This window comes from Rhineura floridana, chromosome 20 (genome assembly GCF_030035675.1).
Source record: "Rhineura floridana isolate rRhiFlo1 chromosome 20, rRhiFlo1.hap2, whole genome shotgun sequence".
NCBI classification, from domain to species: domain Eukaryota; kingdom Metazoa; phylum Chordata; class Lepidosauria; order Squamata; family Rhineuridae; genus Rhineura; species Rhineura floridana.
The window spans coordinates 17,752,065-17,777,454 of NC_084499.1; the positions used below are offsets into that span (position 1 = coordinate 17,752,065).

General features: G+C 45.9%; 1 protein-coding gene across 9 annotated transcripts in view; it reads left to right on the plus strand.

Moving 5' to 3' along the window:
* The window catches only part of NTNG2 (netrin G2), a 136,396-nt gene that overhangs the window by 99,794 nt on the left and 11,212 nt on the right, over positions 1-25,390 (plus strand). For all 9 annotated transcript variants that reach the window (XM_061603834.1, XM_061603832.1, XM_061603840.1 and 6 more), the window contains 2 exons: positions 3,539-3,711; positions 6,825-6,845. In XM_061603834.1, the coding sequence (XP_061459818.1) occupies positions 3,539-3,711; positions 6,825-6,845 (194 nt within the window). The remainder of the gene's footprint in view (positions 1-3,538; positions 3,712-6,824; positions 6,846-25,390) is intronic.

The following is a 25,390-nucleotide window of genomic DNA, read 5'->3' on the forward strand; positions in this document are numbered from 1 at the left end:
AGAAGAAGTCCCCTCTTCTCTCTGTTGGTTTTGGAGTGAAGCAAAGTGGCAGCTGGTGAGAAAAAGCAGGGGGGGGGGCAGCTCACCCAACTTCTTCCTTGCCTACGAGTAAGCAGTTGGAAATAAGAGCAGAGATCAAAAGTAACTCTGGTAGGTTTTGGGGGGGGTTGTTTTTAATTAAAATCTTCCACCAACATGCAAATGGCATCAAGGCCTCTGCAGGCTTTACTGGGTTGAAAATCCAAGCATGTTAGGAGAACTCCTCACTTTGTGAACAGTCATGGTATTCTGTGCTGATTTTGCTCTTGTGTGATATTGGCAGAGGAGGTGGAAAAAATGTGTAGTAGTAACACAACCCACGATAGAGGGGAGCTCCTGTTTTTGCTGCCCCAAAACTATTCTGGAAGGAAATCGCCTTACATTTCTGATTCCGCCCTCTTGCCTGCGCCTTGTTGAGAACATCCAAATGACATCCCGGCACAGAACTGTTGACCTTTCACTAGATTCTGAATCTGGAGCGGACGCCAGAGTAGACCATGGGGTCCATCCAGCTCAGCAATATCTCTGCAATGGCCTGAAGCAGCTCTGAAGAGTTTCAGATGAGAGTTGCAATGTGCAGGTGCCAGTCACATTTCTAGGGGGAGAATGTTCCATAGTGGGGGCACTCTTGCAGAGAAGGCATTCATGGAAGTAACTGCTCAGTGGTTGCAAACTGAACGATACTCAGGTGTTGGGAGACAGCTAAACCCATGAAGCTCCCAAATCTAATTAATTTTTGATGTGCGTCTTAGCTGGAACATACCAGGGAGGCAAAAGAGAGCACGTATTCCCAGTCACTGGGACTAGCAGAAAGGGAGAGTGCTGCTGCTCTCAGGTCCTGCTTGTGGGCTTCCCATGGGAGCATCTAGTTGGCCAGTGTGAGAAAAGGGTGCTGAGCTAGATGGGCCATTGGCCTGATCCAGCTGCAAGGCTCTTCTTATGCAAACTGGGAATATAGTGAGACTGGCAACAAAATGTTGCAGCATGCAGTGTTCTGTTCAGCACACTCCTCCAGGTTACTCCATGTCATTCTCTTTCCCAGCTAGTGTTTCGTTTCTACTCCACTCCCTCCTGCAACAGTCAGCCAGCATTCTGTGGCCATGAGGAATGCTTAGTCCTCATAGGCTATGAGGGGGGAGTCCCTCTCTTAGAGGTTTTTCTAAACATTTTTTGTACTTCTGCAAACTGGGGTTCCCCCAGATTTGCAAATACCTCCCTCTTGTATATGGGTCATGCCGTTTTGGCTGCATAAGCACTCATGCTTGAACACTGGAAATAGAAGGATTGGTTTCATTTATTTATATGCTACACTTCTATGCCAAGGTTTTCTGGGAAGTTTACAATAAATTCCCCTTAATTTGTTTCATGTTTTCACTTCTTTCTCTCTCTCTCTCTTTTATGTACTCTCTCTCCCCTGCCTCTGGTGGAGGCTGGCCCATTATGGCAAATAAGGCACTGTACCACCAACCTCAGTTTACCCTCACCTGCCTGCCTTCAAATTTACAACCAGCTGAGGGGGCAGCACTGGCTGTGGACTTCTTCCTTAGTCTCACTGTTACTCCTTGTATAACTCAACAGGGAGGAAGATGGGGACATGTGTAGGATTAGTTGGCTCTGCCTTTCATTGGTTCTGTTGCCACCTGTCATTGGCTCTGGCTCTGCCTACCATTGGCCTCCCTGGCTTCTGCCCTATTAGTCTCAATAGGCATCAGCTACCACTGCCTGTCCCTTACCATTAAACTATCTGCAAACACTGGGAGCATTAGGAACACTTTCAGGAACATTTAAGAAGCCAAAGCGATGTGTGTGGATCTATTTCGAACTGAATGTGATTGACTGTTAACAATCCCTGCCAGCCTTGGAAATGGAGAAGTGTTTGAAAATGGGCCCTGAGTTGTAATAAGAGGCATAAGTAATAAGTGATAGTTACTTGCATATGCATTGATTATTTGATTTGGAACATCAATTATCTGTGTAAAAGGCTTTGACTCTAAAGAAGCTCATGTGTCAAACATGAGGAGGTAATGGAAAAACTTAAAGTTGACATAGTTCAGTTGGATGGAACAAAAATCAAGGCATGGGGGCGGAGGGAGTCTGCATGAGCTGTGCTTTAGGGAACAGCACACAATGAATTAGCTGTGTCTGAAGTAGTACTATGCCAGATATTCTGCATTTTTTACTCTGACCATTCATCATCAATTAATGAGAAAAGAAATTGCATTTGAAAAGAATCAAAGGGAAAGAGAAAATTTCACAATTTGTTTTGTCTTGCTTACCTTATTTTTGAGGTAGCAGCAAAGTGTTTGCGATTGATCTTTCCTTCATTCTAAAAAACATCTTTCTGGTGGTCTGCATCCTGCAGCCTTCCTGAAAATCCCATTATAACTTTGGCTGGGCTCTCTTGTAAGGGTGGAATTGTGGGGAAGCTGCGCACCATGCACTGGACAGATGTTCATTGTTGCTGTTGTTTTAAAAAGTGGAATCTTATTCGTAAAGAAATCAGTGCAGAAAGGTTTCTTTTAAAAGGCAAAAGAAAGGACTTCCTTTAAAAATAAAATAATTGAGTGAACCAATCTTAGGTTCTTGGTAGCCAACCTCTCGGGCTTCTTGCATCCAGTCGTTGTAAGGTGGTCAAGGATATAGTTTATTATTATTATTATTATGTATTACTTATTAGTCTCTTGGAAAAGGTAAGTCTTTCCCTGCTACCAAAAAGATGTCAACGAAGGTGCCAGATGTACCTGACTGAGGAGAGCATTCCACAGATGGGGAGCTACAACTGAAAGCACCTTTTTCCTTGTCATCACCCTCTAAGCCTCCTTCAGAGGACAAACACTGAAAAGGGTCTCAGATGAAGATCTAAGGGTTCGGGTAGGTTCATATCGGGAAAGCTGTTCCAGAAGATAATGTACTATATATGTCTTTCAAGTAAACATTCCTCCAGCACTCTGCAGCTTCCCCGGGTGCCTACAGTTCCTGATCTGGAAAAAAAAAGACCTAATGAGAGGTGTTACCTCATGACGCCTTTTCCTGGGATTTGATGGAAGTGTGGGAAGCTGGGGAAGCTGCACACTGCAGCCCACCGAAGAAATGACATGTAGAATGAAAGAAAGGATACTCACAAACACTGCTTGGCCACCACAAAAGTAAAGTAAGCAGGGCAAGATATGCACCCTACCAAGGAGAATTTCACCAAAATTTTCTCTCCTACTTTGACAACTTTCAAGTTACATTTCCTTTCTTGTTAATTGATAGTGACTAGTCAAAAAAAACACAATAGAAATTTTCAGCACAGCACTATCTTTCTTAGGTCTCCTGTTTTTGTGGTGGTTTGGAGATTGTGGTGCTTTAATTTCTGATGCTTTTATATTGTAATATTTCTATGATGTCTTTTTGCAGGCTGAAATTGAAAAAGAGCATTTGTACATTTTTAAAGACACTGGTGGATGAATAAAATAACAGCCAATCATAGCCAGTCTCTCTTGTGCTCCCCTTGCAGGTGTAAATGCAACCTCCATGCCAATTTGTGCACCTTCAAAGAAGGAAGCCTCCAGTGTGAGTGCGAGCACAACACAACTGGGCAGGACTGCAGCCGGTGTAAGAAGAACTTCCGGAGCAAGTCATGGCGAGCGGGCTCCTATCTGCCCCGCCCCAATGGCTCTGCTAATGTATGTAAGTAGCTGTGCAAGACTGCTTTGATTTTATTCTACACCCCCCCCCCAATTCTCATTCTGCATTGGAGGTGGAGCTGAGTGCCAATCCTGTTCCAAGCAGGGTCTGCAGGGAGCGTCAGCCAGGCTTGGCAGGAGATCAGGACCACAGGTAGCTCCAGGTGGGGGTTGATAAACTTCAGGCTGGAGGCAGATGCCTGAGAGAGCAAACTAGGCTGTGGCTTCAGCAACAGTCCGAAGCCAACTTAAGCAGGCAAGCTGTCATGTTTGATATTTCCCCCTCGGGCCCCCTCTGAAAGAGCTGTCATTGCTCAGCGGGGCTGTGTCCAGTTCTTAACGCGCTGTGGAACCTTCTAAGCTGAATGTCATGAGGAAGATTCCTCTGCATCAGAAGAGAAAGGAAGAGCCACCTCCTGAGGCCAGGCTGGCAACAGCTTGCTGGCATCTGGGCTTCCCCTCCCAGGGGAGTGTCTGGTACAATGATGCCTTTTGGGCCTCCTTCTGGGGGAAGGGCTCCTACACCCTCCCTATCCTTGGTGTCCGCCATGTCCCATCTCTCTTCAGACGCAGAGGCCATGACACCACCCCACAGTGCTTGCAGAGCGCACAGACCCGCCTGTGATCAGTGGAGAGGCTAGGAGAACAATGTAGCTGCATGATGGAGAGAGAGCAGTTGCCAACTGGTTGAACATGCTCGGAAACTAATTCAGCAATAGGTGGATGGGGCGGGGGACACTTGCCTACTGTTGATGGCATGGAAGGAAGGGTGATGTGTTGGTTAAAATGGGGGTCTTGGTTCAGAGGGCACTGTGGCCAGTCTTCCATTGTGAGTCCATTAAAATGCTTTGAAACCAGATATTTCAAAGATGGGCACCTAATAGTGCTCCATGGCTGTCAAGCACAAGAGAAATGTCAACGATTAACACTACATGCCATGTGGTGCTCTCCATTAGGATGAACAGGGCACTGCCCCACCAACCTCAGTCTGTCCTCAGCCAGCCACTGGACATGCCTGGCTTTTTGCTTACAAGCAGCCCAGAGGTTGGCCCTGGCTGTCAGCTTCCTCCTCTTTAGTCTCAGTGTTGCCCTTGTGGAACTCAGCAGGGAGGAGGATGGGGATAAAACTAGAATTAGTTGTCTCTGCCTTTCATTGGCTGTGGCTCACCAGTCTCAATGGGCACCAGCTCCCACTGTAATAGTATTTATTTAGAACCCTAGTTATGGAGTAGAATGAATCACTGTTGGAGGGGGTCTTTAGGCTATCTGGTCTCACTCATCCCCACTTAATTCAGGAAATCCGGACCAACAGCATCCCCAGAACAGATGACTATCTAGCCTATTTCTGATGACCTCCAGTGAGAGTCCACCACCTCTCTGGGCCATTGGTTCCGCTGATGACCAGCTCTTACCTTGAAGAAGTTTCAACTGAAATCTATCCTCCTGGAACTTAAGCCCCTTAGATCTTGCCCTGCCCTCTGTAGCAGCAGAAAACAAGTCTGTGCCCCCTTTTGTGGGACAGCTCTTCAGAGATTTGAAGAGAGCTGTCATGGCGTAGCTCAGTGGTAGAGCCTGCCTTTCAAGCAGAAGGTCCCAGGCTCAATCACCACCATCTCCAGGTAGGGCTGGGAGAGAACCCTGCCTGAAACCCTGGAGAGCTTCTGCCAGTCAGTGTAGACAATACTGAGGTAGATGGACCAATGGCCTGACCTAGTATAAAGCAGCTTCCTAGGTTTCCTCCTATGCCTTCACCATTACTAGTGGCTAAATAGGCCCAGTTCTATCACCCTTTCCTGATAGGACCTCTTTTTCATACTGCTGACCATCTTGGCTGCACTCCTTTTGAACCCATCCTACTTTGTCTACATCCTACTTAAAGTGCAGTGCCCAGAACCAGCCACAGTACTTCAGAAGTGGTCTAATTAGTGCAGATTCACTGGGAAATAATTCTTCTTATGACTTGGAAATGACACAGAGGCTACCAGCAGCCATCTCAGAAGAAGTGGAGCTCTAGTAAGACAGGAAGTTTGAAGCAAGCCATCATGGTCACCAGGGCTTTCCCTTATTTGTGCATGCGGGATGGCTTCATTGTGATGGTGGAAGAGCAACTGCCCCACCCACCGCTGGCCTTTTTACAGCAGCCTTAAAGCATGTCCCAGGAGCATGCCACTCTCTTCTGCCTCTGCTTCCCACCTATGAAAAAAGAAAAATGTATCGGCTTTAGAGTGATCAAAGCAGAAATCCAGTCTCAAAAGGCCATGACAGGAATGTTTTGTCTTTGCCAGTAATTGGAAGACGTGGGCTGTTTGAAAGGGAACAAGGTTGTCAGCTGCCGATGAGTGCCTATGATTCTTCAAAGGAGCCACAGAGAACCTTTTTGGTTCTGACAGGCACCAGGAGATGTAGTTCGCTGGCTCTCCCTCGTTCCATTAAGCTTGCTTCTGACACTCCTGACACAGAGCCTGGATGTCACAGACAGAGCCAGACTCTGCAACAGGAGCCCATAGGATTATTTCTGGAGTGTGTATATAAAGTAAAACATTGAAAGAGGAGGGAGCAGGCCACTTTTTCACTCCCCAAAATGAGAATAATATAGTGCTTGTACATTTTGACCTCAGGTTCTACAAGCGCTAGAAAAGTAGGCTGCTGTGTACACAGCATACATTTAAAGCACATGGCTTCCCCCCAAGAACCCTGGGAACTGTCGTTTACCCCTTGCAGAACTACAATTCCCAGCACCCTTAATAAACTACATCCCCCTACACACATATTTCAGCTGAGCACTAATAAGAATTATACTAAACTTCATGTACTAGAAATATGATGTATTAATAATAAGCTGTTATGCCAAAGGTGACAAGAATATAGGACCCTGCTTGGACACAGGGCACGGTAAGTGAGCACTAATAAGTTAGATGATCAGTTGGCTGATCCCCACGAGTCATGGCAGGTCATCTGGAGGCAAAACTCATCTCTGTGCCTTGCCCTGTGTCAGCTGCCTTTGACATCTCCCAGACTGTCCGTGTACTTATGAGCAAGCTTCCTGTTAATTAGCGTCATGCCGTTCTTTGTGTTTGCTGACCCTCTTATATTTTTTCCCCTTTTCTTCTCTTCCAGGTGTGGCTCCAAACTTTGGCAGTAAGTAAAAAATGTAACTTGAAACACTGGAATTTAACGAGTTTGGTGCATGGTCCCTGCTCACGCCCTTTGATGGGGGGCTGAGGGAGAGCGGCTTCTTTCTCTGTCCATTAGCATCTTCCAGGCTCCTCTAATTGTGTCTCATTTTCCATTCTGTCAAAGAACCTTCTTTGACTTCAGCAACCTCATTGTCTCTGTTACTCTGGCGTAGTTTTCTACCCCCTCAAGGTTTGTTAGAGCGGCAGCAGGGAAGGAAATGAAAGTGTGGTCTGCGTGTTTTCAAAATGCCATGAACTCCCTCACCCCACCCTAAGCATCACAGGCAGTACATTAAGCTCTTGCTGTAACTAGGAGCAAAATGTTTTATATTTCTCAGCTACAAGTTCTAGCCACTGTCACTTTCATTAGAATGGAGTGCTTTTTTGAAAAAATGAAGAGGAATGAACCATATTGGGACACTGCTGCTGGGTAAAAGGAAGTACTTCTTCGCTCAGCACATGGTTCAGCTATGGAATTGGTTCCCAAAGAGGCCATGATGTCTACCAACCTGAGTGGCTTTAAAAGGGGATTAGACAAATTCATGGAGGAGAAGGCTATCAGTGGCTACTTAGCCATGATGGCTATGTTCTGCCTCTACTGTCGGAGACAGTATGCCTGTGAATGCCATTTTCTGGGAATCACAAGTGAGAAGAACACTGTTATGCTCAGGTCCTTCTTTCGGGTTTCCCACTGGGGCATCTGGTTGGCCACTGCGAAACCAGGATGCTAGACCAGGTGGTTCTTTGGCTTGATCCAACTGGGCTTTTTGTATGTTTTTATTTCCTAGCAAAATGTCATTCTGTTTAAATAATGGCTGCAAGAACATTGGGAGAATGTTCCCCTCCACCAAGTCCAGGAGCATGTGTATTTGTACTGAAATTCCATGGAAGCACAAAAAATGTGGTGCTAAATGCCATTCTGGGCCAGCCCTGCTGGTAGGCAGGGCGAAGTGGCTGCTGCAGGAAGCAGAGGCAGAGGCAGCAAGATCTTAGAGGACGGACTTGTGTGTATCACAGGACCAGCTGTGCACCCCCTAAGTTTCAGCTGCTATGAAGGATGCTGTCTCACCATGAGCATCTAAGAAAGATCCAGCTGTTTCTCTCTGTGTAACAGGGGACGGATGCTGTCTTGTCCTTTGTCCCAGGCAGTGAAATGTCTTAGGCTGACCCTGGATGCTGAATATCAACTTTTCAGAATATCAGTGAGTTTCTATTCCATATGGCTGCAAAGTGCTGCTTGAAAGCAGATGAACAATAACTGCTGGAGCTGAAGGTAGGGGACTGAATGTAATGTTCAGGGACTGGGGGCAGAGTGTGAGATGGAGTCCAAGGTGGAGAGGGTATTCCTTACCCACCCATCATCAAACTGTCTGTGCATAAAATCCCTGGTATACACATGGGGCCACTGGAACAGGGTGCACAGCTAGGGGATTCATCCACCTTTCTATAAATGCACTATAAGTCACGAGTCATTGCCACCAAATCCTCATTTCGTAAAAAGGTGTCTGCTTGCCATTGAGGAAGTTGAAAGGGTCAGTGTGTGGTTTTCCAGAAATTCCTTGATCTTTAGCAGAGGTAGAACAAGCTTGCACAGTCTGTGATCGACTGAGATAACTGCGGACTACCAGCCACAGATTGTGGCCTGTGACACACTTGATCACCCTCTTGGGGGGTGGGGAGTCTATTGACCCCTTGGTGAGTTGCCATGCAGCTGAGGGGCAATTGAGCTGGCAGTGTGTGAGGTTCATCACGGCACTCCTTTGGGCCCAAGAAGAACTACCCACGCAGATCCCCTGTATGTTGCTTGAGTACCAGCAGATGGACATGTTGCTACCCACATTTAGTAATGTCCCTGAGAGGCTGTCTTACAAATTTAGAGACAAAAGGGCAGGGCTGGCTCTACCCTTTAGTTACCAACTAAAATCAGGCAAGCAACACAGCGCTTGATATTTGGGAAACTACTAAATACCTTGTTTGTTCGTTTGTTTAAGAAGGCTTTCCCTGAATTGTGACCCTGTTGTTTTATGGCACATTAACTATACAATTGTAGAAATGGCTTGTTGTTCATTTTTTTTAGTTTATTGAGGGTTGTAGCCAACTAAGTTCTACTCAGAGTAGGCCCATTAAAATTAATGGATTTAAGTCATGCTAATTATTCTCAGTTTGCCTACTCTGAGTAGGACTAGCACTGGATACAATCCATTGGGTTTAACGGGGCTTACACCCACGTAAGTAGATTGCAACCAAGCCTATGCCCACATACCTGGGTATAAACCCAAATGAATTCATTGAGACTTACTTTATTTATTTATTTATTTATTTTGTTACATTTATATCCTGCCCATAGCAAATAGCTCTCTGAGTAGACACACATAGGATTGTGCTGGAAGTCTGTAATGTTGATATAACCCAAGATATGGCAGGATAGGCATAACCCAGGTGTGGGGAACCTTTTGCCCTCCAGATTTCGCTGCGCTACAACTCCCATCAGCCTCTGCAAGCATGACCAATGGCCAGGGATGATGGGAGCTGTAGTGCAGCAACATCTGCAGGGCCAAAGGTTCCCCACACCTAGCATAATACTTGAAATATAAATTGGGAAGAAGGCCTGAGAAATCTATTCTATGGTTTCTTTCTCTCCCACAATCCCACCCTTATTTTTCTTTTGTTAGCAAATGAATGGCCAAAGCAAGTCACTACTACAAAAGCTACAACCACTACAACTCCCAAAACCACTACCAGCACTACTACTACCACCAGCACTACCACTACTACCTCCTCCACCACTGATGCTCCTACTACCACCACCACTACCACCAGTGCTACTGTCACCACCACCACACTTATTACAGCTCAGCAGCCAGGTGGGTGCAAAGCCGTAGTCTGCTAGGCACAAGCCCCCTCCTACCCCACACTACTTGCTCATATAGACCCATTAGAGCTGGTTCTGCTGTCAAATCCTTTCTCCCTTCCCCCTCCCTCACTTCCCCAACAGCTTTGTTTGTTGCTTCACTTTGTTAAAGTGGAGAAAGTAGAAGAAAGACTAGGCTAGCCTAGGTTGCCTCCTCACCTGCCTTCTAGGTGTGGATTGGGGCCGTGGTGGATAGAAATCGCATTGCACTTCAGCTCAGCTCTTTCCATTTGTCAGCAAAAGAGCTTGTTTGTTTTTAGACCTAATTAATGCAGAGAAGGGCATTGGTGGGACAGCTCACATTAATAATGTACAGCTCCTTTTCCTTCAGGGCAGCAGCTGCAGTAACTCCTGTAAGGAGTGGATGCTCTGGTGATGCGGGGGAAAGGGTGGATGCTCTGATGATGTTGATAGGGACCAGGCAAGGAAAGAGGGGAGAGAAAGACACACCCACAGTATTTGCATCCTCAGATAGATTATCGCAAGGGCATTAAGAATATCTGAATACCAGGGGTGGCTAACCTGGAGCCCTCCAGATGGATGAAACTCCCATCAACTCAGACTGTCAGCCATGCTGGCCAGGGCTGATGGGAGTCAGAGTCCAACAGCATCTGGTGGAATAAAGTGTTATTCCACTTTAAACAGGCATGGCTTCCCCCCCAAAAAAATCCTGGGAAGTGTAGTTTGGGAAGAGTGGTGAGAGTTATTAAGAGACCCCTGTTCTTCTCACAGAGCTATAATTTCTAAAGCTCTCTGGGAAGAAAGACTGTTAAACCACTCTGGGAATTCTAGCACCCTTCACAAACTACCCACAAACATTTCAGGATAAAGTGAATTAATAATTCCACCTGTTCTGCAAATGGCGAGCCAGTGGAGGTGTATGTGAGTGACTGAAAAGCAAAATGCCTCCGGGGCAGCTTTTTATTGTGACTCTAATTAAGCCCTTGCCAATTTGCATGGGGAGCCAACACAGTATTCTAATTTAGTACCCTATTAATATCAATTGGCTTCCATCTCCCAGTTCAACAGGATGCTGTCTGCTGTCCACCTTTAAAGTCTGGCTTTAAAAAAAAGTATTTATTTTTTTAAAATCCCTCTGAATTGTTTATGATTCATCCATACCGGCTAGAAAATGATGTTTCTGTCCTTTTAGATTTCTTATCTGAACATGCTTACTATTGCCTCCCCTCCTTACATTACTCAAATTGAGCTATCTCCCTACCCCACCCCACATCACCCCACAATTATTTCATTTCTGCCACTGCTTGTTATATTTTTGAGCAGAGACTGATCACCCAGAAAATGGGTGAGGGAAAAGTGGTTGCTGCAAAGCTTGTGGGGGTTACAAAAGTGATTTCTTTGTCGTCTGTGACCAGATCCAAAGCTTGTTCTAAGAGTTTTCATGTGCTGTTTGTGGAATGGACATTCATAGCATTTTGATTACACTTTTGCCCAGCTGGTCTTGGTGTTTTCCATGATGTGCAGGAAGAGATTCCTCCTTAAGCACTCAGAGGATGTGATGTGGGGACATATGTCAGGGAATTGTGTGTTGGGAGTAAAGCACCAACATATTTAACAAGTGACCTGAACCAGGGGGGGTGACAGACAGAAAGGCAATCTATTTTTCCCTCTGCTGAGTCCCTCTCTAAAGCATTTGTTGTTTTTGCAGGCTTTGCTCCTCCCCTTCCTGTCTTCTTCTTCTCCTCCTGTCTTTGTTCTCAGTTAGTTAGTAATGGCTCCCAGAGTGGAAGCCACATGGCTTCTTCAGCATATATGACTTTACCTCTTTGTAGTAATAAACCTTACGTTTCTTTATTCTTTCAAGTACCAGTTGTAACAGACCCGTTACATGGCCACTGCTGTGGCTTATTGAAAAGGTGGTTCTGACAGTAGGATGCTGCCACGTTTCTGAAAGAACTGGAACCCAGTGGGATTCTGCCAGGGCTCCAGTGGCTGTATGAGCATTTTAGGCTGCCCTCTGTACTATGTCAGCTCAGGAGGCTTCTGGGAATGCTCATTGCATCCTACAGCATCAACAAAGCCTCCATGGGATCCCACCGTCCATTGGAGCCTGCTGGATTCAGCTCAGGTCCATAACCAAGCTGGGCCTCTCTGGAATCTGATTCTGGATACCCATTTCTGGATGTCTGGTGGAATCCAGAACTCAGTGGTCTCATCAACTTCCACCTGCAAGCAGCTTTAGGGTATGGTTGGGCAGGTCCAGATGGCAGCACTGCAGGGGGAGAGGCATTGCTGTAGTGAACTCAGGGTGGATTTTCTTCACCTAAAACACCTGGTGCGATATATCTCGAGCTCACCGTAAGACCCAAGCACTGACATTTTCATGGGAGGCCAATTCCGTCCCATAATACGACTCTCCTGTGTTGCTTTTTGCAAGAAATGACCAGGTCTTTGGGTGTGGCCCCATTGCAAGCTCCTCCATGCCCAAGGCTGGTGGTGGGACTGAAGGTAGGAAACACCCTGCCGAGACAAGCCCTTAGCTGGCATCCTGCTGGGTCAGGGCGATGCTTAGGAACTGCTTCAGCTGTTAGCAGGGATGGGGAGACATTCAAGTCAGTTTGCATGCAAAGGTGAACTTACCTAATTTGCACTTTATGAAACAATACGCATCTCCGAATTTTGTGGTACAGTTCTCCAGCCAATAGTTCACATACTAGGGTAAAGTGTGACTATAAATGCATACATTCATGAAAATGCACAAATGCCGTATTTCAAGGGGAATTGCTTTTATTTTAGGCAAAATGGCATACAAAAATCTGTACGTTATGTGAAATTGGCACTAAAACCCTGATGAATTTTCATGTGGGCTTTTCCCTCAAAAAATTTGCAAACTGAAGTTGGAAACGGAAAGGATTCGCAGTGGACAGATTCGACCATCCCCAGCTGTTAGGACATCTGCTTGTTTTCCAGGTGTAACTCTTGCTTCCCCACCAACTCACAAAGGGCAGGGTTTCATTCCTTTGTTTGGTTCCAACTCTATGCCCTGTGCACACAGCTGGCGTGGTCTGGCAAGACAGGACTGAACCTCGGGGTCTTGGCTGGTGCATCAAAGAGGGCGATGATAAATGGCAAAAGAGATTGTTCCCAGCTGGCTGCTGGGGCAACATGAGAAAACCGTGGAAACCAAGAGGTTCCCTTGAGAGTCTGCATATCGGCGCTTGTGCAAAAGAGAAACCAGTATGATATGTAGATTGGAGGCTGTTTAGAGTACAGGACAGTTCCCTTTGTGGCACCCACTCCGTGTTTTGCTTTTTGCTTTACCAATGTGTATTGACATTGGTTCACAGTACAAAGCTACCTTAAAAGTTACCAGGGGAATAATTTATTTACTTGTTTGTTTATTGAAGTGTTACCCAGGGTCACCCACCCTTCCAGCTTTTTGTTCCAGTGCATTCTGTTCCGGATAGGAACATAGGAAAGCTGCTGCATACCAAGTCACCTAGCTCAGTATTGCCTACACAGACTGGCGGCAGCTCTTCAGGTTCTCTCTTGGAAAAGTCAGGAATAGATTCTGGGACCTTCTGCATGTAGTGCAGATGCTCTGCCACTGAGCTGTGACCATCTCCAAATAAGTTTATAAGAAGCTGCATTACATTGAATCAGATTGGTCCATCTACTTCAGTATTGCCTACACTGACTGGCAGTGGCTCTCTGGGGTTTCAGGCAAGGGGTCTCTCCCAGACCTATCCGGAGATGTTGAGGATTGAACCTGGGACTTCCTGCATGCAATGTGGACACTCTACCATTGAGCTATGGCCCCTTCCCAAATAAGAACACATACACTGCCTTATAGTGAGTGGGACCATTAGTCCATCTACCTCAGTACTGTCTGCACTGACTGGCAGTGGCTCTAGGATTTCAGAGAAGAGATCTCTGCTGGATATTGAACCTGGGACTTTCTGCATGCAAATAATAATAAACAAGCACCAGAAAATGTTAGCCATCCCAGTGTAGGTAGACATTGGTGCATCACTGTGTACAAGAAGATAGATCTATAATCTGTATCAGTAGTTCCCAAACCTTTTCCCCCATGGACCACTTGAAAATTGCTGAAGGTCTTGGCAGACCACTTAATGATATTTTTCTGCCTGTTGTAGCAGTTGTAATACACTCTGCTAGATGCTGAATGGTTCACCTGAAATAATGAAGCTCGTGGTGTATATCAAGCACCATCTTGGAAGGAAGGAAGGACTGAAGGACCAGAATCCACACGTCTCCTATGCCAATATAGTGCAGGAGTCCAATGTAGAAGGAACAGGAGCCCAGTTTTTTCGGCCAATCCCACCTTCCTTAAAATACTACATTTCTCAAGATTATTTGGGGAAAGTCTTGATTATTATATGTGCTTTAAATGTATGCAGAGACTTACATCTCTCTCAATCTTAACCTTATCCCGACTATATTTGAGTTCTGCTTCTAGTAGTCTTCGGGGTCTTTTACAATAAACTACAGCACTGCCTTAAAATGATTTTTTTCCCCAACTGCTGCAATGCCAAGCTGTTGGGAGTTCATCCAGCCCAGCAGTGGTGAAACCCAAGTCTGTACCAAAGGGTGCTCCTGAAAACATCCCAGGTAAGGGATGAGATTCGTAGCCAGCGTCAAGAGGGCTGATGTGTATCAGGCAGGCGAGTGTTTTGTCCAGTAGAAACTGATGCACCCGATGTCAGTGGGCCAGTGAACCTGCTCTGAGTTTTTGTCCGAACTTTCAAGGTGCTGTCAATGGTAGCCGTTCACTATGCCTATATAAAAATCTACACTTACCTCCACTCTCAGAGACAGCATGCCCCTGAATATCAGATGTTAGGAATCACTGGAGGGGAGAGTGCTCTTGCACTCAGATCTTGCTTCTGGGCTTCCCACGGGCACCTGGCTGGCCACTGTGAGACCAGAAAGCTGGACTAGTTGGGCCTTTGGCCTGATCCAGCAGCCAGGCTCTTCTTATGTTCTCCCTCCACTGTCATAGACTGTCTGCCTCTGGTTACCGGTTGCTGGGAATCACAGGTGGGGAGAATGGGGTTGCACTGATGCTTGCGGGCTGCCCATTGAGGCATTTGTTTGGCCACTTTGAGCATGAGATATTGGACTAAATGGGCCTTTGGCCTGATCCAGCAGCCAGATTGTTCTTATATACTTATGTTGGAATGCTGTGTATAGTTCTGCTCACTACATCTTGAAAAGGGGCAGGAAAGGGCTACAAAAATTATTAAAGGGCTGGAGCAACCCCCCTACACGAGGAAAGGTTTCAACATTTGGGGCTTTTTAGCTTAGGGGGAAAAGAAAATTAGGTGGGACATGGCAGAGATGTACTGTATACAGCTATACATGGCATAGAGAAAGTGGACAGAGAGATGGTTTTCTCCCTCTTATAAGGCAAGAACTCAGGGCCATCCCATGAGCCTGAATGGTGAGAGATTCAGGGCAGACAACAGGAAGTACTTCTTCACGCAGCACATGGATAAACTGTGGAATTATGCTATAAGGTGCAGTGATGGCCACCAACTTCCAGTGCCTTTAAAAGGAGGTTAGACAAATCCGGAGGATAATACTTTCAGTGGCTACTAAGACAGACATAGAGAGATATAGATGGCTTCCAAAAGGCATATGGCTGGCTACTTGACAACATTGCCATGACTATTAAGGCAATCTCTCATCTAATTAAGTCTCCGCAGGCTGACCTTCAATCTCATAACAAAAGGGACATAGGAAGCTGCGGTATACAAAGTCAGGCTAGCCCTGTATAATCTGCTCCATCCTTCCCCAACCCGGTGCCCTCCAGATATGATTGGACTCCAGCTCCCATCGCCCCAACCAGCATGGCCAATGGACTATGAAAGTTAAGAGTCCAGCAACTTCTGGGGGGCACCAGGTTGGGGAAGGTTGGCCTACTCTGATTGGCAGTGTCTCTCAAGGCTCAGGGTCCTTCCCATCACCTGGGCATCTTCAAAACAACAAAACCTGGAGGGATTCACCCTGGAGCCTTCTGCATACAAAGCATGTGCCCTACTGCTGTGCCATGGTCTCTGCTGCCTAAGCCCCTCGCCTAAGCCCTTCTCCCCAGCCCATCTACGATAGGGAAGAAATGGTGCAAAGGGCAAAGAAGGAGCATGGCCGTGGCAGAGCCAACTGCTGAGACGCTGGATGGAAATGCTTTAATTGGAAGCTCTTTAACCCAGGGCATTCAGAATCACACCCCTTCCACAGGCCAATCAGAAGGCGAGAGTGATTAGGCTAACAGGCCATCCTGGTCTGACATAGTTGAACCTATTAGCTGATCCTCTGATTCCCAATCCTCCTCTTCCCACCTCCCTTGAGTATGCTGCAAGGTGCCCAAAAGCTTCCCTCTCTCAAGTTGCGGCAGCCTGGTGCTCGACTTGCAGAAGCTGAAGGTTGGGGAAAGAGAGAGGTTTCTTCAATAAAAGGACAAAGAAAAGGAAAATGCCTCAGTGCCACCTGCACCAAGAAGTGACTTCGCCAGGCATTTCTCGTGTCATAATTAACAAAATTTATACAGTATGTCGCATACTGAGTAGTAAGCCTTTAAGTTGGTTACAAAGAATAAGCTGGGAAGCTGGCTGACTGTTAAAGTGCCCTTGTCTTATTCGTCAGGCTCAAGCTCCTGTAGGGCTGCACAGACAGGGATCATGCTGGAGACCTCTGTGGTTCAGAGGGGAAACAATGGCAGAGCTGAGTCCTCCAGCTGGGAGGCTGTCTTGGCAGTCCTTTTCCCAAGAATACAGCTGGAACCTCATTCCCCTCTGAGTCGGCCCACACATAGTGCATGGCTCCCTGGGTCATGGGTTGTGATGTTCTGAGATTTGCTCCACTTTCTTCCACCAAGGCCAGTGCAATTGGCAGGCATGTGGGATAGGACCTTTTTGGTGGAGGCCCAACAATTGTGGTATTCCTCCCAAAGACGGTCAGACTGGCCCTGTCTCTGTTGTCATTTCAGACAGGCAGTTTGGACATTTTTGTTTCATCAGGCTTTTAATGTGTGTTAATTTTATCTAGGTGTGCTTTTTGTTGTTCGTTTCTATTTTACTGTGGCTCAAATTGCTCTTTTTAATTTAAGTTTTATTGTAGCACATTTGTATTGCTGTTTTATTGTCACGGGTGCTTCTTAGAACCAAGAGGCAGTACTTAATGAATAAGTGAAAATAAAATGGGTGGGTCCATTCCCCCCTGCCCCAAACACTTTCTCCCTACCAAAGCTTGAGGGATTAAGCAGAGTGTTATTTGAGTTGCAGAGAAATACACAGTTGGCACATGGTGACATTTTTGACCCATGTTGTTGGGCTTGTCAGACAGACATTTATTCCAACACCCTGGCTGGGGAGTCTGGAGTTTTATAACATCCCAGTTTTTCAGCCTGCAAGCGTCCAACAGCAGGATTCAGAGCAAAAGAACTGCCAGGCTGTGATCACTGGATGATCAAAAAGAGCACAGAGACAGGGACTGGCAGGCCAGTTGCTATGGCAACATCCAGGTAGCAATGCGTTCTTTGCCATCCCATGGACTGACACCACCTGGCTCAGAGGGTGTCCCACGAGCTGTTGGGTGCCGAAGGGATATCAAAACTGGCTCATGGCTGCCTACTGCTTTAATTTCCTCTGATCTGGGAGGCTATGTGAAATGAAGCCAAGGGCTACAGGCATGGCATCTGATGGCCAAATGCAGACCTGGAAAATGGAAACTGAGGTTGCTGATGGCTTTGCAATCCCTGCAGATCTCAATAATTTTGCTCCGCTGGCTTGTCAAAACCTTGGAAGACTTACAGAGGAACATAGCAACCTGCCTCGTATTGAGTGAAACCATTGCAAGTGAGACCATTAATTTGTCTGGCTCAGTATTGTCTACAGACTGGCAGTGGCTCCCCAAGATTTCAGCCAGGGGACACGGGATGTTAATTCCCAGCCCTTGCTGGGGATTGAACCAGGAACCTTCTGTGTGCGAAGCAAATGTTCTAGAGTTATGGCAGAAAAAAGGAGGAAGGAATGGACTCAGGAGAGGGTTAGGCCTGCATTCCTCCCAGCAGCCTGAGTCACCAGCTGAACTGTAACTTGTGCTGGTAATGGTATGCTTTCCACCCACCCTGTTTGGGCCTGCCTGCCATTGGCATGTGTCCCCTGATAGATTACCCCCAATGGAATGTGGCCCTCAGCAGTCAAAAGATTGTCCAGCCCTGAAAGAGAAGAAAATAAGCCATCCATCCAATCTAACAAAGTAATTAGCCAAGGCTGGTCTGTAGCATCTTCTGCCAGGCCTTAAACACTTTCCTAACACTCAGGGAAAAGCTTCTGTCCGTAGGGGTAACAGAAGGGTGCCGTTTTGGGAAGGGAGGGGCAACATTTTGTCCATCTCAAGCAGCAAAACACCAGCCCCATTCACTGGAAGATTATCAGGATTGGCTGGGGTGAAAAAGGCCGGTGACGTTTCGGTGATGTCCTCTCAAACACAGTTGCAATTGCTCCTAATCCTCACTGGATCACCTCTAAGCCACAATTGGGACAGTTGCATGCAAAGTGCTACAGCTGTTTCCCTTTTGTTTCCATCCATCCATCTGGCCTGCCTCAGTTCTTCCCAATCTCTCTCTCTCTCTGCTCTGCTCTGCTCTCCTGTCTTGTTAGACTGAATAATGAGCAGAGTTTCTGGGATATCCAAGTATGGCAACCGTCATTCTTTTTTTTCTTTTTTTGCAGCTAGCATCTGGAAGACACAATGCTTCCAAGTTCTCCTTTTTTAAAAAAAAACAAGGATCCCTGAGATCAGGCTGTCTGCATGACTTGCTGTGGTTAACAGCAAGATGCGATGAAGAGGAAAACCTTCACCCCTAATATTTTGGCAGGAACCAGATCAGCTGTCAAGCTGCACTTCTCCATAGAGGGGGCTGGCAGAGATAAAGAGAAACACGGTGATCCTTTTAGTTGACAGGCGCCAGGGTGGAGCAGGTGTGTAGCACTGCCAAGCTCTTTTGGGGTTGCAAAGTGGTGCTCCCTCGGGCCCCTCTGCCAGCTGCTTTGCACACTGAAAATGCTGAAGTATATGACATAGAACTCCAAAATCATCTAATGCAGGTGACATTTGTCCCTAATCCTGGATACAATCTAAAATCATCTTCTCTGCCTCGGTATTTATTTAACCTGACCGCCCCTAGACTCAGGAGGGCTTTTACACTGGCAAAGTTTAATGTACAGCCATCAGACCTCTTACAGGGCCGGTTTAAGAAAATCGACTACTCTGAACGAGTCTGTCCGTGTGGTGCCGATGTAGTAGAATCGGTCACACATGTACTACTCCATTGCCCTTTTTATCATGATTTGCGTACTACACTTTTAGTTTCGATTCTGAACCAAATCCCTTTTAACGATGAAAAAATGATAGTTGATTATCTTTTAGCGGATAAGATCCAACAGGTTACATCAAAGGTGGCCAGTTTTTGTGCAGCAGCAATTTGCTCTAGAAAGTTTTTAATATCATCTAATTTTTTATAATAGTTTCCATCCTAAAGAAACTACCGAAAATCAAACTTTGAGTTGTCAGTCCCCCTAACTGTTAACCCTTTCTAGTATAACACGAAGCCATAAAATTTTTAAAGCTATATTTTAAAGGTTTTGATGGGAAACTGTTTTTGATTCATATTTTGTGCTTTGTATGCTTTGGCTGGTCTTTGTCCGTAATAAAGACTGATGATGATTCAGTTTGTATTTAAAGGCTAAACCTACCTAATTCACACTTTCTGAAAGAGTATGCAGACTGAAACATCCTTGGAAATTTGCATGCCTCCAAATTTTGCAGTGCAGTTCTCCAGCCAAGTAATTTGTACAAAAATGCATAGTAAAGTGTGCATAAAAATGCAAATACTAGTGAAAATGACATACAAAAATGCTTTATATTAGGCAAAATTACTTCGCAAAAATGTATCTAGTAGGCAAAATTGCATACAAAAATGTATATATTAGAAGAAATTTGCCCTAAAATGCTGATGAATTTTCCTAAGAACTTTAAAAGGGGGGGGGAATGGGAGAAAAATCACAAAACTGATCTGGAACTAAGGAGAACTAAATTTAAGATTAGGAAAATGAGAAACTGAGGATGGAGGGATTCACCCATCTCTAATCTAATTGCACCAGAAGAGAGAAGGAAGGAAGAGGGAAGGATTTAGGTGAGAAAGAATGTAATGAATGGAAAGAGAAGGATGGGGGTTAAAGTTAAAAACATTGAAAAATGGGTTCCATATTAACATCAGGTTAACTCCTTAATCCTTGCTCCCAGCTGTAGTGTAGTCTGGGCAAATGGTACAGCGTTTGCCTCCTTCCTACCTTCTTTGCTTTCCCCCTTGGCCTCTGTTGTTTTCCCCATTATCATTTGTAGATCAGAAGCTCCTTCAGGAATTCTCTACTTTTTTTGCTTGTGAAGCTCTGGAAAGTGCCATATAAGAATACTATTTGTATCTCACATAAGAACATAAGAACATAAGAAGAGCCTGCTGGATCAGGCCAGTGGCCCATCTAGTCCAGCATCCTGTTCTCACAGTGGCCAACCAGGTGCCTGGGGGAAGCCCGCAAGCAAGACCCGAGTGCAAGAACACTCTCCCCTCCTGAGGCTTCCGGCAACTGGTTTTCAGAAGCATGCTGCCTCTGACTAGGGTGGCACAGCACAGCCATCACGGCTAGTAGCCATTGATAGCCCTGTCCTCCATGAATTTGTCTAATCTTCTTTTAAAGCCATCCAAGGTGGTGGCCATTACTGCATCTTGTGGGAGCAAATTCCATAGTTTAACTATGCACTGAGTAAAGAAGTACTTTTGTCTGTCCTGAGTCTTCCAACATTCAGCTTCTTTGAATGTCCACGAGTTCTAGTATTATGAGAGAGGGAGAAGAACTTTTCTCTATCCACTTTCTCAATGCCATGCATAATTTTATACACTTCTATCATGTCTCCTCTGACCCGCCTTTTCTCTAAACTAAAAAGCCCCAAATGCTGCAACCTTTCCTCGTAAGGGAGTCGCTCCATCCCCTTGATCATTCTGGTTGCCTCTTCTGAACCTTTTCCAACTCTATAATATCCTTTTTGAGATGAGGTGACCAGAACTGTACACAGTATTCCAAATGCGGCCGCACCATAGATTTATACAACGGCATTATGATATCGGCTGTTTTATTTTCAATACCTTTCCTAATTATTGCTAGCATGGAATTTGCCTTTTTCACAGCTGCCGCACACTGGGTCGACATTTTCATCGTGCTGTCCACTACAACCCCGAGGTCTCTCTCCTGGTCGGTCACCGCCAGTTCAGACCCCATGAGCGTATATGTGAAATTCAGATTTTTTGCTCCAATATGCATAATTTTACACTTGTTTATATTGAATTGCATTTGCCATTTTTCCGCCCATTCACTCAGTTTGGAGAGGTCTTTTTGGAGCTCTTCGCAATCCCTTTTTGTTTTAACAACCCTGAACAATTTAGTGTCATCAGCAAACTTGGCCACTTCACTGCTCACTCCTAATTCTAGGTCATTAATGAACAAGTTGAAAAGTACAGGTCCCAATACCGATCCTTGAGGGACTCCACTTTCTACAGCCCTCCATTGGGAGAACTGTCCGTTTATTCCTACTCTCTGCTTTCTGCTTCTTAACCAATTCCTTATCCACACGAGGACCTCTCCTCTTATTCCATGACTGCTAAGCTTCCTCAGAAGCCTTTGGTGAGGTACCTTGTCAAACGCTTTTTGAAAGTCTAAGTACACTATGTCCACTGGATCACCTCTATCTATATGCTTGTTGACACTCTCAAAGAATTCTAATAGGTTACTGAGACAGGACTTTCCCTTGCAGAAGCCATGCTGGCTCTGCTTCAGCAAGGCTTGTTCTTCTATGTGCTTAGTTAATCTAGCTTTAATAATACTTTCTACCAGTTTTCCAGGGACAGAAGTTAAGCTAACTGGCCTGTAATTTCCGGGATCCCCTCTGGATCCCTTTTTGAAGATTGGCGTTACATTTGCCACTTTCCAGTCCTCAGGCACGGAGGAGGACCCGAGGGACAAGTTACATATTTTAGTTAGCAGATCAGCAATTTCACCTTTGAGTTCTTTGAGAACTCTCGGGTGGATGCCATCCGGGCCCGGTGATTTGTCAGTTTTTATATTGTCCATTAAGCTTAGAACTTCCTCTCTCGTTACCACTATTTGTCTCAGTTCCTCAGAATCCCTTCCTGCAAATGTTAGTTCAGGTTCAGGGATCTGCCCTATATCTTCCACTGTGAAGACAGATGCAAAGAATTCATTTAGCTTCTCTGCAATCTCCTGATCGTTCTTTAGTACACCTTTGACTCCCTTATCATCCAAGGGTCCAATTGTCTCCCTAGATGGTCTCCTGCTTTGAATGTATTTATAGAATTTTTTGTTGTTGGTTTTTATGTTCTTAGCAATGTGCTCCTCAAATTCTTTTTTAGCATCCCTTATTGTCTTCTTGCATTTCTTTTGCCAGAGTTTCTGTTCTTTTTTATTTTCTTCATTCGGACAAGACTTCCATTTCCTGAAGGAAGACTTTTTGCCTCTAAGAGCTTCCTTGACTTTGCTCGTTAACCATGCTGGCATCTTCTTGGCCCTGGCGGTACCTTTTCTGATCTGCGGTATGCACTCCAGTTGAGCTTCTAATATAGTGTTTTTAAACAACTTCCAAGCATTTTCGAGTGATGTGACCCTCTGGACTTTGTTTTTCAGCTTTCTTTTTACCAATCCCCTCATTTTTGTGAAGTTTCCTCTTTTGAAGTCAAATGTGACCGTGTTGGATTTTCGTGGCAATTGGCCAGTTACATGTATGTTTAATTTAATAGCACTGTGGTCACTGCTCCCACTCGGTTCAACAACACTTACATCTCGCACCAGGTCCCGGTCCCCACTGAGGATTAAGTCCAGGGTTGCCATCCCTCTGGTCGGTTCCATGACCAACTGATCTAGGGAATAGTCATTTAGAATATCTAGAAACTTTGCTTCTTTGTCATGACTGGAACACATATGCAGCCAGTCTATGTCCGGGTAGTTGAAGTCACCCATTACTACCACATTTCCTAGTTTGGATGCTTCCTCAATTTCATATCTCATCTCAAGGTCTCCCTGAGCATTTTGATCAGGGGGACGATAGATCGTTCCCAGTATTAAGTCCCTCCTGGGGCACGGTATCACCACCCACAACGATTCTGTGGAGGAGTCTGCCTCTTTTGGGGTTTCGAGCTTGCTGGATTCAATGCCTTCTTTCATGTATAGAGCGACTCCGCCACCAATACGTCCTTCCCTGTCCTTCCGATATAGTTTATATCCAGGGATAACCATATCCCACTGGTTTTCTCCATTCCACCAGGTCTCGGTTATGCACACTATATCAATGCTCTTCTCTAAGACCAAGCACTCCAGTTCTCCCATCTTGGTTCGGAGGCTCCTAGCATTAGCATACAGGCACTTGTAAGCAGTGTCTCTCTTCAAGTGTCTTTGGCACTTGTGGTTAGGCCTGTGGTAATTTTGCTCTTCTGAATTTATATCCTGTGCCCCTGCTCTCACAATGCCTACTTCTAGGCCTACCCCTTTTAAAATTTCATCATTTCTTTGGTTTTTATCCCAGGGGGGAGGTTTATTCCGAACCGGACCTTTCTCAGCTCCTGTCGGGTTTCCCCCCTCAGTCAGTTTAAAAGCTGCTCTGCCACCTTTTTAATTTTAAGTGCCAGCAGTCTGGTTCCATTCTGGTTCAAGTGGAGCCCATCCCTTTTGTACAGGCCCGGCTTGTCCCAAAATGTTCCCCAGTGCCTAACAAATCCAAACCCTTCCACCCAACACCATCGTCTCATCCATGCATTGAGACTACGAAGCTGGGCCTGTCTGGCTGGTCCTGCGCGTGGAACTGGTAGCATTTCAGAGAAAGCCACCTTGGAGGTCCTGGCTTTCAGCATCCTACCTAGCAACCTAAATTTTGCTTCCAGGACCTCACGGCTGCATTTCCCCATGTCGTTGGTGCCAACGTGCACCACGACCACTGACTCCTTCCCAGCACTGTCTACCAAACTATCTAAACGACGGGCGATATCCGCAACCTTCACACCAGGCAGGCAAAACACCTTGCGGTCTACACGCCCATCACACACCCCACTGTCTATGTTCCTAATGATCGAATCACCCACTACAAGGATCCCTCCCCCCCCTGGAGATATAACCTCGGCACGAGAGGATAGCTGCTCATCCCCGAAGGAATGGGTCCCTTCTAAGGGATCGTTTCCCTCTTCCTCAGCTGGATGCTCTCCTTCCCCGAGACCATCGTTCTCCATGATAGCAGGAGAGCTATCATCGTTGGAGTGGGACACAGCTATAACGTCCCTGAAGGCCTCCTCCACATACCTCTCTGCCTCTCTCAGCTTTTCCAGGTCCACCACCTTGGCCTCAAGGAAATGAAGTCATTCCCGGAGAGCCAGGAGCTCATTGCACCTTTCCTCCAAGGAGCTCAAAATGAATAACATCCTGTCCTCTCCATGCTATGCTCATGGATTTGAACCCTGGTCCTTCCCAGGCCCTGTTCCAACACTTAAGTGATCTGAAGGTGACTCTCATTGTAAGAAGAAGTTTAAACTAACTTACCTGGGACAATCAACATGGGTTATTTTGGGAGTGTGGAAAGTTCCTGTTAAGCATGTCTTGAAATTAGCCCTTTCCTCCAGAATTTCTCTGTTTCAGTCGCTTTTTTTCACAGAACATCCAGATGACATCAGAGTGGCTGCTTAATGCATTGCAAAGAGAGAGAGAGAGAAAATGCATCGCCATAAAAAGGCAAAGGAGGCACACCAATCTGTATAAAATTTGCAGATGCTAATTTATATGTGAAGATGCAAATTTATATCAGTTAGGATTTATTAGTCAATGTGGCACATTTTTTGCAATTTAAAAAGTAACAGAGGGTTGTATCCAATTAAGTCCTGCTCAGAGTAGGCCCATTGAAATAAATGCCTTGAGGTTAGTTGTACCCCTTCATTTCAATGGGTCTACTCTGAGTAGGACTAGCATTGGAGCCTTCCTAAAAGCAACAAGAGGGAAAGAGTGCAACAGTTCCCATCTGATGCCCACACATGACACTGTAGTGCCAACTTCAAGCTTTGCAGGGGCCCTTTGGAAATGAATGGACCCCCTCCTCACCATTGTTACCACTGGCCATTTGCTTGCCATCTCCATCCCCAAGCTCAATCTGTATCACTGCCCAGAAGGAGAGGGCAAGGTGAGCAGAGGATGCTACTCCATTTATTTCTTTGATTTCAAGGAATCAGAATAGTAGCATTGGAAGGGGCCTATAAGGCCACCAAGTCCAACCCCCTGCTCAATACTTTCTATCCCCCCTTCCCCCCAAGGGAGTCCAGCATTGTTGTCACTGCTCAAATGCTTGGAGAAGGGGCAGGTGACCAGACAGAAACAGCAAGGAGGAGGACCCAGGAGGGGGTCAGTAGTCATTTTCCCCCCTGCAGGTCTGTGGGCCTTGACAGGAGGCCAGCAATGCCAACTCCTGGTGCCAGCTTAGGGCATAACAAAGAAGGTAGTAATAAGAGC